The 12,779-nt window shown below is 42.2% G+C and overlaps 1 protein-coding gene across 6 annotated transcripts in view; it reads right to left on the minus strand.

The window, feature by feature from the left end:
• The window catches only part of KCNIP4 (potassium voltage-gated channel interacting protein 4), an 813,618-nt gene that overhangs the window by 25,157 nt on the left and 775,682 nt on the right, over positions 1-12,779 (minus strand). For all 6 annotated transcript variants that reach the window (XM_006184702.1, XM_032494781.1, XM_032494786.1 and 3 more), the window contains exon 3: positions 3,947-4,016. In XM_006184702.1, the coding sequence (XP_006184764.1) occupies positions 3,947-4,016 (70 nt within the window). The remainder of the gene's footprint in view (positions 1-3,946; positions 4,017-12,779) is intronic.

Consider the following 12,779-nt stretch of genomic DNA (forward strand, 5'->3'; position numbering starts at 1 on the left):
ATGAAATGAAGACATTCTAACATTAACTCTCAGAAATAAAGGATGTTACACTAGAAAGAAAACGTGAGAATTCTTTTGTTCCACATTTTACAAAGGAACAACCTGAGGCCCAGAGAAATAAACCATTTGAGTCACAGACCTTGGTGGTGGCAGAGTCTATCCATAAAGTCAGGGCTCCTGACTCAGTCCAGTGTCCTTAACCCAATTATTTCCAGACCACAGTGATGATACCAACTAACCCCTTGGTTTAAAAGCCCATTGATACACATACATTTCAGAATATTTGAACAAATATACTTGATTATCATGTTCCAAGTGTGTGGACTGAAATCAATGTGGTTGATTTCTTTCTTCCCACCACGAATCCCCTACTCTCACTTGAATTCAAGCACGAGGTACAGAATTAGCTTAATGCATCTGAGTGTACAATTCGTGGCACTGTTGCTACAGTAAGACGGGCCATGTACATGAGTAGTAGTTTCTGTTCAGTGTGTCCTCTATAAATCACCCTGAAAATGTTGTCTGAGGATGAGAAGGACATTCAGTGAACAGAGTTACTTGGGAAAAAAAAAATGTAAACCATCATTTCCACAGAGCTCATCTAAGAGCCTCAAATGCCTTGCACTCAGTAGCTGTTCAATTAATATTTGTTGACCTAGATTCTTCAGACTGAAGCTCATTCATTCATTCCTTCAATAGCTGTTTATCAGGTGCCTTGTAGAGTCAAAGTAAGTGCAAAATTCCTACAACACAAGCATGAGTAGCCCAGGGAACTGCAATTGTCATGATCTTTAAATGCCTAGTGAGCTAAGTGCGTCTACGCTAAGGCTTCCCCTGAACGTGGCTTTGAAGAGCGTGGCTGTAATGACACAGGTAAGGCGCATTTCCTCCTGCCTTGTTTTATAACAGGGTGCGCTTCATCCCCGCCAGACAGGAAGCTTCTGCTCAGTCCAGCTGTGCTGGCGTCCCGAACACCGAACAAGCTGTGCTTGGGAAACCATCTCGCTAAGCAGCGGGGAAAACTAAAGAGCCTGACGGTGCAAACTGCAGGAGAGCCCGGAGCTGAGACAAAGCGTCTTTCTGGAGGAAATGGTGAGACATTGTGATTTATGGACCCATCATTGTTATGACTCATAACGAGAGAAATCTGTTGCTTTCACACCATCAGCCTAAATAAATGACTCCACAGAAGCCTGAGGACGGCCCTCACACGGGTCTGCCTGCCGTCCCAGACCGTGCTCTTCCTTGGGACATTTTGTCTTTTCTAGCAGCGCTGCAAGATACAATTTGCATGCAGGATATTAATTTTTAAAATTGCAAGTCATCATTCTTTAAAATATTTCATTTCCTTCAGTGATGCCGGGTGCTTTTAGATTGATGCATTCAATTAACATGAATAATCAAAGACTTTTTAAGGGTGCAAAAGTGATTTTTCTTCAAATCCCTTTGGACTTTGTAACAAGAATCCTTTGCAAAGGACTGCGCCTCAGTGGATGTTCTCTAATGTTGACACGTTATTTTTCAAATAAAGATAAAATTTTAATGTGGAGTTGTATCCAATTTGTAGCATGTAATGACTTTCATTTCATTTGAGCTCATCAAAAAATAACTAAAAGATTTCCATTTGTGCTAAGTGCTTTGATATTAATGCCTATCAGTGGGTTGGCAGACATTTAGTTTATAGTAAATACCATTTTAAAAATTCTGTGTTTTTTAAAATAATTTCGAAATATGTGTTAATCAACTGACATTCTAAATTCTCTATTAATGCAGACAATGGACCCATTACAATCCTGGCTTCAGGTCCTATGACCTATATCTGTCTGCGGGGCTGTTAGTAATGAGATGTGGGGGCGGGGTTGTCAGCCGTGATATATCCAAATTCATGCAATAATGGGTCACCCTGTGTTTTCTCAGAATCCTAATCTAAGGCTTTGAAAAGGCCCTGGTAAGTGAATTTTCTCTTTTAATAATCCAAGCATGAAACTGTCTTCAACCTACTGACATATCTAAAACCAAAAGAGAATCTAATTTTTGTATGAAACAATATTTAAATGTCGTATACATTCAAAATGCCTTTCCTAGGCATTATTCCATCTTGCAGTGGCCGTCACTCGGCACACATTCCCTCACTTATGCAGTAGTATCTATCCAGTGTGACTGTTTGTCAGTCCCCAGTCCACGACCTGCGGATACAGCTGTGAACAGAACAGACAAAACCTTATGTTCCCTTGGAGGTGACGTTCTGATGGGAAAAGAGACAGGAAGCAACTACAAAAATAAAGTCAAATATATATTCTTAGATGTTCTTGAGTGCTGGAGAGAAATATAAAACACACGGGGAACGTTTAAGAAGCTGCTGTTTAAGACAGGGTGGCCAGAGAAAGCCTCATGGAGAAGGTGGCCTTTGAATAAAACAGAGGTGCTGAGATATTGGGATGGGTAATTGGGAGAAGAAAATCCAGGCAGAGGGAATGACAAGTTCAAAGGACCAGAGGTGGCAACAGGAATGGTGTGTTGGAGGAAGGGCAAGGGGCCACGGCGGCTGCAAGGAGATGAGGGAAGGAACAGTGTAGGAGGAGGCAGAGAAGGACAAGAGACCACACCTTGTCACGACCATCATATAGGTCGTGGCTCATGCTCTGATGGGATAGAAGCCTCTGAGCAGAGCAAGTGACATGAACTGGCTTATATTTTTACAGGATTACTCCGGCTCATGTTGAGAATGGACCATGGCTGGGAGAAGCGCGGAAAAGGGTTAGAATCAAGAGAGACTAGTTTAGAGACCATTGCAGTATTTTGGAATGAGATGATGGGGGCTCTTTTAAGTGGAAAAGAAGTAGAAAGATGATGGTGAGGAAATGGGTGAATGTCTTTGTACCTTAGCGTCCACATTTATTAGAAAGGCAGATTCCGAGCTATGGTTATTGAAAGGTGATGGGTAACACATGCAGGGCCAGGCGCGTAGTGGACGCCTGGTGGATGGTAGCTACTTCAGCTCAGGTTCCATTTATCTGGGCAGACTCTTTTTCACTTCCTCCCTGTCATTCAGCTGTCTAGTTGTGCCTGCATCAGGCTCATAATACTATTCTTTCAACCCCTGTCTTCATGCTTACACTTTATGTTGACATTGTCCACCTGCTACATTAGACACTAGCATTCTTTTGAGCAGGTACCACATCTCATTCTTCCTACATCATCAGCACCTAACACATAGCTGGGCACCCAGGAGGTCGTGGGACAAGTTTGAGCTGGGCATCCCGTCAGGGGATTGACGGAGAGCCTCTAAGGTCCAGTGGCAAGCACATCTCTTCACTCACCTCTAACATGTCTGTGTTATCACTATGTTCTCCTTGTTTTCTTTTTGGTTAAAATGATGTCTAGAGTGGTACTCATTTTCTTAGATGCAGGGAGAGGGGTGATAGTAAAGAGTTACTGAAAGAGAGAGGACCAGCAGAGTGAACACTAGATGAAGCTACAGAAAAAAATCTGGGCTCTAACCTTGATCTGCCACTTAGTGGATGTGTGACCCTGAGCAAAACACTTAGCTTCTCTAAGCCCCAGATTTCACATCTGAACATTGAGGATAATTACATTTGTCCTAATTTTGAGAGTCAGGAGAATGAGACCTAAAATGCAGGCGAAAGCTCTGTGGCACATTCAGGACCATCAGAGTCAGAGAGCGCTGTGCATCTGAGAGATGTAGTACCAGTCACACAAGAATACTACTTGCATTAAACTAAAGAGTGAACTCTAGGATATTTGATAATTTGTAAGTAGATCGCTTTTATGATGTATTGGAAATCATATGCACTTGCAAGCTGTGTATTCATTATTTTACATAAAGATGAAAAATCGAGAGCCACGCCATGAAAGATTAAACCAAACTCGACTGGAAGCATAATTCTAACCGAGAGCACGTTCACTGGTCCCCACTGGTACTTACCTCCCTGCGGGAAGAACTGCGAGTAAATCTCTTTGAAGGTCTCTTCATTAACAACACCGCTGGGGCATTCCTAGAGAAAGCACAGAGAAGCACTATGAGCAAAGTGTTCATAAATCTGATTTTTTTGCACATTTTGAAATAGAACTGTCTACCATGCAAAGCTGCACCAAGTTACCATTACCACAAAAAGAATAAAATCACGCGATAAATGTCTCTTTGTTCCAGTTCTTACAGAATGAAAAAAAAATGTTGATGTAAAAACCTCTGCATATTATCAATATCAAAGCTGGTCTGACACATTAAAGACACACTCCTGCTTTTAAGAACACGCATGCATGTTGCCAATGAAGTATGAGGAAATTACTTTGTTTTTCACACCACAAGGACATTGCAAGATGCTTGTGATACGGTCTTTGCTGGATCTTAATGCTGTGTTCTCTGGAGATGTGCTAGACCCACATTATCTTTTGTTCAAGGGGAAAATGCTGTGCTCCATTTGGGTCTAAGGTGGCCCAAGAAGTTTCAAGCAGGAATAGGCACTAATTTCTGATAACAGATTGTCCAGGAATACTCAATAACACGGCCAGTAATAAGCGACATTGAGTGAGACAGGATCCCCAGATTTTCTGAATTTCTGGAGTGGAGACTTTGAAAAGAAACAGGCCTGGACATAATGAATTCTCACCTTTGCCCCATGGGTGGAGTTACTTAAGGCTGATGGATGCTGACCTTGGGAACTCTACTCATGTTGGACTTCTGACATGGTGGGACCAGAGGGCAAGGGCTCCCCTCTGAGACTGGATATTTTCTATAAAAGGAACTGAAACCTAAAATGCTAGAAAAGGTCTGCCTTGGTGCCGGAAAGAGGACTCAGCAAGTGGACTTGAGACCGAGGTGAGGGTGAAAATGCCTCCCCTCTTTGGAGCTGGGAGAACAGTCTGGTCAGGAATCTGAAGCAGAGAGACTGCTGGAGCAGCGGAAACAGACCATCACAAAGTCACCCAACATCAAACCACATGTGGGATGTTAACTGTACGTCAAGAGTGGGGAAGTGATGAGCTAGCCCTATCTGGTCCTTCTGAGCAGCTTCTCGTGACCAGGCCCATCTCCCCTGCGCCCCCATGCCTCAGTTGTCACAGGACTCCCATTCTACCCAGCATCTCCAGGATTCACTGGGGGAGAATGAGGGGTGTGCTAACTCCCCTGACTTTAGACATGAATACTTTGTACACTTTAAATTTGACACTGTTCCTGGGATCTTCAAAAATCATTTGTGGTCTTTGAAGCTTTTCTTAACTCTTAAAATCACTGTCCCTTCATGAGGAAATTTGATACATTGATTTGATCTTTCTTTATTCCCAGGAACCAGTTACTTACAACTGTAATGTGCTTCAAATGAGGAATTTTCTATATTCTCCTTTGTTGGTTTGAAAGGTAGTATCTTTGATATAAAAACACAATTTCAAATAATAGTTCCAATGTGAACTTGTGTTTTACAGAGCTTGCCAATGTATATTTTTCTCATTTGATTATTATAATAAATCTATGACTTATGGCATTTCCATTCAATGAAGAAGAACTGAAGGTTCAATGGTAAGTTGTCTTGTTACTCAGCTATCCAGTGGGAGAGCTGGAATGTGATCTTGGAACTTTCCAGATCATCACAAGGTTTTGGATTGAATGACCCCAAGCTCCCAAGAGGATTGGAAGAAAGAAAACATAGCCAAAAACAAATTAGGAAAAAAAAAAAAAAGCAAGCAAGCAAGCAAATTATGATGATTAATTTTATATGTCAACTTGTCTGGGCCATGATGCCCAATTATTTGGTTAAATATTATTCTGGATCTTTCTATGAGGGTGTTTTAAAATGAGATTTGCATTTAAATTTGGTAGATTTTGAGTAAAACAGATTGTTCTCCATAACATGGGTGGGCCTCATCCAATCAGTTGAAGATCTAACTAGAACAAAAGATTAATCTCCCCAGAGCAAAAGGGAATTCTCCAGCACAGTGCCTTTGGGGCTGGTTAGTAACATCTGTTCTTCTTAGTTCTACAAGTTGCATCTACTGACTAAATTTGGACTTGAACTTCAATTCATTCCTGAGTTCTTCAGTCTGTCTCCCTCCACCATCAGATTTGGGACTGGCTAAGCCTTCACAATCATGTGAGCCAACTGCTTAAAATAAATCACTGTCTGTGTATATATATACACATCTATTAGTTTCACTTCACTGGAGAATCCTGACTAATACGTAAACACATGAACAAGCAACAGCTAAAGCTCCAAAAGGAAAGAAGATGGAATTCGATAGCTAATCACGCAAAAGTGTGAATGAAATGACACCATAGGTCAGCAGCAAAAGGAGCAATTTTAAGAGCAAATAAGCACTTTGTAGCTGGACCCTCTCACACGTGGAAATTGTGACTTATTAGCTATTTATCTCTGAGCCATCTGCTGGGGATAGTAAGATGAGAGCAAATAGATGGCTCTCTGTCATCAGGTGGTGAATCTGTGCCGGTCAGAGCTGGAAACCTGCCTTGGAGTTAAAATGACTCCAGCAAGAGACAGAGATGGGAACTGAAGGGACAGGTGCACTCAGTAAACTTGTCAGCCGTCTCTCGTCTCTAGGTGCATCTGATAGATACATATTCTAATGCAAAATGAAATTCGGAAACTGACGGTCTCATGTGTGTTTGCTGTATGTGCAATCACACGAGTGTGTCAGATGAAATTCTTTCTCTGCCAACTGAGAACTCCTGGTCAAGTTTTAGAGCTGTAAGTCTCACCAAGTGAATTTATCTGTATCCAGCTTATATTATTATATTAACTTACATCTTTAGCCAATGTATAATGTATGCTGATGATTCTAAGAACTTTTCTCGGAACCAGGGCAGCAGCAATAAACAAGTTAAATATCTCACCCTCGTGGGGCCTACATCCAAACAGAAGAAGAAAGGTCAAAAACAAGATAAAAGATGATAAAAGTAACAATCCAGAGAGTGGTGATCTTTTATTTATTCTGGAGTTCTTATGGGAAAGCAATGCATTTCACTACCTTCAGGTAAACAAAATAAAAATCAAATCTTTTAGGACTCTAGTGATTTACAAAACGGTACCAATGGCCTATTCTCTAACTCCCCTCACCAGTTTTGTGGAGTCATTTCTGCACTAAAGTGTTATCTCCACCTCTCCATCAAGAATGCCTTTGAGCAGGCTGTGCATACAGCTAAGTGTATGTCAGTCAACGTGGCTGTGTTAGTTAGGTTAACTCTTGTGCTGGAACAAACAAGCTCCTAAATATGTAACAAATTTAAAAGAATTTAGTATATTTCTTGTTCATCCAACAGCCTTGAGAGGGTGTACAGATCAGAGTTATCAAGAGATGGAGGCTAATGAGAGCTTAGCCATTGCCATGTGTTGTCTATGTGACCATTTCATCCAAAGGAGAAAAAGATCATTGAGGAGTGAGCACAGGAGTTATCTATGGACCAAGTCTTAAGGTGGTACACATCCTTTCCACTCTCATTTCATTGGTTAGAAATCACTTAACATGTCTACCCCAAACCACAAGAGATGTCTCATGCACCCAGGAAGAAGACAAGAGCACAGGCATTTGGAGCATCTCTCAAAGAAGCCTCTGAGACAGTTCTCTGACTGATGCTTTAGCAGGACCATCATCACATCATTTTCATTTCTTTTCATTTCTCCTGGTGTTGTCTTTAAAGGATGATATTTTCAAACAAACAAGTTCAGGAACACCTAAACATCGAAGTATGGATTTGTTAAGTAGGCTTTTTTCACTCTAAGAGGAAGGATCTAAGAAGGAGCAGAGTTCCCAGCTTTAGGGAAGGTGAGGAACACCTCACCCATCTACACTCTGAGACATAACTATAACCTTCCATAAGCTTTATGCCTTGCATATTGTATTTTCTAGAGACATTTTATCTGATTATTAACAAATGATCATTTTGTGAAAATACATTGTCTATAGAAAAAATAAGTAAAAAATCACCAAAAATTATACTATTGTAAGACTATTTTGGTCTTTTATCTAAGTATATATCAGTATGCTGTACAAATAAAATTAGAATAATACAAGAATATAATAGTGTTACATCTTTTTTTTTAACAGTAACAAAATATCTTGAACATTTCCCATATCATTATTATTAATGGCTGCATAATAGTGTGTCCACTGAATTTACCATATTGTTGGACTTCAGCATTTTTGAACTATATAGAAATAACAATGTAATTAATAATCTAGTGCATGCATCTGTGATTGCACCTGTGGTTCTTTCTTCATGACTAATCCCAGGAGACTCACAAGACCAAAGGGTTTAAACCATTTCAAGGCTTTTCATGTGCAAGGTCACACTGATTTCCAGAAAGGCTGTACCCACATGTACCCATATGTGCTACCATGACTGGTTTAAAAGAACATTTCACACATAGCGGGGCTGCTGACCAGAATCACATGGGGATGTGACACTCACTCAGTCTCATGAACAAACAACACTAATTTGCTTAATGAATCTAATCATCATTCTGAAAATTACCAGAAGACATTAAAGCATTTGTACAGATGCAGTCACAGATGCACGCAGTAGAATGGGACCAGCGAGTTTCCTTCAGTGTTTCTTAAACCCTTCACAACGATCTGATCAGGATACAATGCATGTGCAATGAGATTTTCTTAGGCCATAACGACCACACTTTTGTCGGTTAGTGAAGAGACACTTGCCTTCTGGGGCCTTGCATGTGTTCCCTGAAGATCCTTCCCTTAGGCACTGTTGTGAGACATGTGTTGAGATCAGTTGTAAGTGTACTATGACTGCTTTGCTGATACTGATATCAATATTATTAAAAGAGTGATTTTTTAATAATGATAATTAGCACGATGATGATGGTGATGATTGTGGAGCCGGCTGGTGCTCTGTGAAGCCACTCTAAAGCCAGAAAACCCCCACTCCAGGGCTCTCCTGGAGTTGACTGACACATTGAACCTCCACTCCCCACTTCTGGACCCTCTGCATGGCTGCATTTCTTTAAGATAAAAACATCTTCCTTGGCTGTGCGTTAACCCTAACAAAACTAAACGCCCCCAGGAAATGGCTAGGTGGGCAGGCGTCACTGCTTATCCTCCCCTTAGCAGAATCCTAAATCCCATTACTCAGAGAAGCCCCTGCAAGTCTTACCTCACTTACAGCCACTCAGGTGGCTGTACACGATTTGGCCGTGCAGCCCCCTACGCCTGGTGTTCACAGTCCCTTCCCCCCAGTAAAAGACCTACACGTTCACCCCAGTGCTCACGCCCTTCTGTGTGGTCCTCTGACGCCTACAGCTGAATGCCTATTAAACTTTCCTTTGTCTTTGGTAAACTCTTTTACCATCCTCGACACTGGCCGGCTGTGCCCCCCAACCATGATGGTGACCATGATGATGGTGATGATGAGTTAATGCGTTGTGTTAGATGCTCTCCGTGGATCTTCTCACGGGAATGGGATAGACACCGGCATTACCTGCACTTTACAGAAGAGCAGACTGCTCGGAGAGAAACTAGCCGGGTTCTCAGAATCAGAAAATGGCAGAGCCTAATCTGCTGATCTCAGGGTCAGGGAACTGGTGTGTTTAACCAACTTTAGAGATAGCGGTTTCCCCTGCGCTCTGAAATAAAGTGCTCCTATAAAACCTTCCAAAAGCTGAAATGGCAGAAAACAGAAGCAGTTACCTTACGGCACATCTTACTAAGGGATGCACAGAATAAATCGAGATACAGCAAGATGCTCAGAGACACCGTTCAAGGCTATGGAGGCTGGATGCTGAGATGCAGCATGTAGTTCTTGGGGGAGGATCTTGGTGGGGCTTGTCGTGCCCGAGGTCTGCGGCCTCCCTGTCAGCTGCTGCAAAATGAACTGAATGCTATTTTTGTCTTTTTACATACAAGTGAAAATCCTCTTCAGATTTCTTTCCATTAGTGAAAACAGGCACTCATGTAGGTCTTTTGCAAAAGCAAAATGTTGTAAAGAGAATTTCTGAAAAGTGGGGATACCTGTAATCCACTCAATGGCTTCATCTTAAAGTCAAGGAGACTGAAGTTGAGGTTACAGGAATTGCCCATAAATTACACACGGGCTGCTGAGTCTTACTTCGTGTCTGGGTTTCCAGACCCCAGGGCATCACAAACACCTTCCTGTCCATACAACAGCTGCTATTGTTCTGCCAGAAAGCCTTTAGGATAATCTAGAGAAATGCATACGGTCCTTGATTCTGGAGTTAAGTAGAAGGTCCGCATTGAACCTTTGCTCCTTAAAAGCTGTTTAGCTTCAGATAAATTGTTTAATCTAAGTCTCATTGTTCTCCTCCGTAATGTGAATGAATAATACTGCAAACCACATCAGTAAACAATGCTGAAGCCATCAAGTCATCAGCGGCTGCCCCCCCCTCCCCCAGTGCAGACAAGCCTGCAGTCCGGCCTCTGCAGCCACTCACCAGGGTGCACTGTGAGGGGACTCAGAATAAGAAAGGACAGGATACTTGCCCTAGATCATTAGGTGCTTGTCAAAGGAATGAATTCAATGAGCCCAAGTGTTGGCTTCCCCCCATACAAAGAAAAGCACCAAATTCTTTAACTTGAGATGCCTGGTTTTCCTTAGGTAACAAGTAATCTTTTATTGTTCCAACTACCTGGTCTTTGTTGTAAAGCTCATATATATCCTGGCTCCTCCCCTACCTCTGCGGAGCAGTCCCTCAGAGCCATCTGAGAGGCTGTCATCCCGGGCTCGAAGGGGTTCGAGTCCTCAGAAATGCCCGCCAAATAAAACGTAACTCTCAACTTTTAGGCTGCGCATTTATTTCAGTCGACAGTAACATAGGGGTAACTATTGACATCAGAGGGCTTTTATGAGAATTAATAATGTACATTATGTTATTATCTTTGCTCTCTTAGCACATCATATTTGTTCATTAACTATGAGACATTAGGACAATATTAAAGTGAATGTCACATCAGCATGGCTACACCAGGGTTAAATGGTATTCATCCAAGCAGTTGAACCCAGCATAGAGCCAGTCTGATATAATGCAATGAGCCTATGAAGCAGATATGAGTTATGCCTCCTCCTCTAGCTTTATAAATTGAATCTGCTCTCTCTAATATCGTCAAGTTTACCCTCAAAGTTAGGGGAATAGTGCAATTGTAAATGACAGCTGAGAAGAATAAAGGCCACCATACTGGAAATCAATGTCTAGAAACCCAAGAGCCCTTTTTCAGTCATCAATTTAAAGAAAAATGCCCCTTCTAAAGCTTAGATGAGTACATTAGAAATACAGTCGCCCATGAAAAGTGCTGGGAATGGTGCTTTGAAGAGAGATCCATGTAGGAATAGGAAATTGCTAAAGACGCGATTTTGTGAGGTGCATTGTGAGTCCCTATACTTCTGCCTGTGAAGAAAGTCTTTTAGCATTTCCTTGAAAGTTGTCAGAACTCTGGGGGAATGCTCTAGAAATGGCTGCAGTGACACACCAAGCAGATGTGCTTTCTCAATGATGCTTGTTTGCTCCACGGGCTGAACTCTCCTCTTCCCATAAATGCTTCTGTTCTGGTGTATATCATCTCCTCAGGTTCAGAACAAGTGTTAAAGATTTAGAGATACCTCTTCAGGAATCCAAAAAGATTTATGGTGCAAAACTATCATAGGGAAAAAACAAAGTCCTTGTGAAATAAATGATTCCTGGGGGACCCTTTTATGATATGTATCATGTCACAGCTTTGAAGCATGCATGTTTCTCATCAACTCTCACACCTACTTCTGCCACCAGGGAAGGCACACATGGCTGTGGTTGTGAGGTGCTTAAAAGGAAGACCTTGGCTTTCTACCAACAGGCATGTCACAGTGTCCATGTTTCCTTCCAGCATCCAGTTATTCTTCATGACAAGGGAAGGAGACTGACATCTCTTTGATGAGGAGCACAGCAGATTGTGAGCAGGACACAAAGGGAACACAAAGGCTGGACACTGGGCTCTCAGATCAGAGAAGAAAAAGGAGACAAGACACTGCCCAAATGAGGACAACACCCATTCTTCTGGCAAGAGTAGGTGGCAGGTAAGTTGGCACCTCTTAGAGGAAGTTACTTCCTTAGGCTAGAGACCACACTTAGAGTGAGCAGTGTGTGAGTTCATCAGCAGAGACCAGAAAGCATCTTGGACGCCTGGAAGAACGTGCATCAGTGACCCTTGAGATGTACCAGAAGGGAACCCATGAATGGGACAAGGCAGAGAGAACAGATTTCAAGTGCGGTAGCCTAGGGCTGTGTATCAACAAGTTCTCCCTGCTTCTGAATCCATGGGAAGATCGTATTTCATGGGTCCCTAATGGTTTGCTGGGACCACGTGATGAACTGTCCAATGAATGGAAAGCATAGGTGACACAGTTAATATTGTGATTTATAATCAGAAGTATATGCTTGGTCTGAGTCCCCATGTCTAGCACGGAGCTTCTAAAGCTAACTGGAATTTCATAAATGATGAGAGAGATAAAGCTATCTCTTGTTACACTAATGAGGTGACTTCTGGACCCCACCCAAGGATGGGGGCTGGTTGCCAGGGGAGCTAACGCACTGATTAGAGGGTTGGAATTTTCAGTCCCACCCCCTGAGCTCCAGGAAAGGAAGAGGGGCTGGAGACTGACCTCAATCACCAACGGCTAATAATTTAATCAACCATACCTATGTCATGAAGCCTCCAAAAGACCCCAAAAGGACAAGTTCAGGGAGTTTCTAGGTTGGTGAATACACTGAGATCTGGGGAGAGTGGTGCACTAGAAGACATAT

Source organism: Camelus ferus, chromosome 2 (genome assembly GCF_009834535.1).
Source record: "Camelus ferus isolate YT-003-E chromosome 2, BCGSAC_Cfer_1.0, whole genome shotgun sequence".
Taxonomy (NCBI): domain Eukaryota; kingdom Metazoa; phylum Chordata; class Mammalia; order Artiodactyla; family Camelidae; genus Camelus; species Camelus ferus.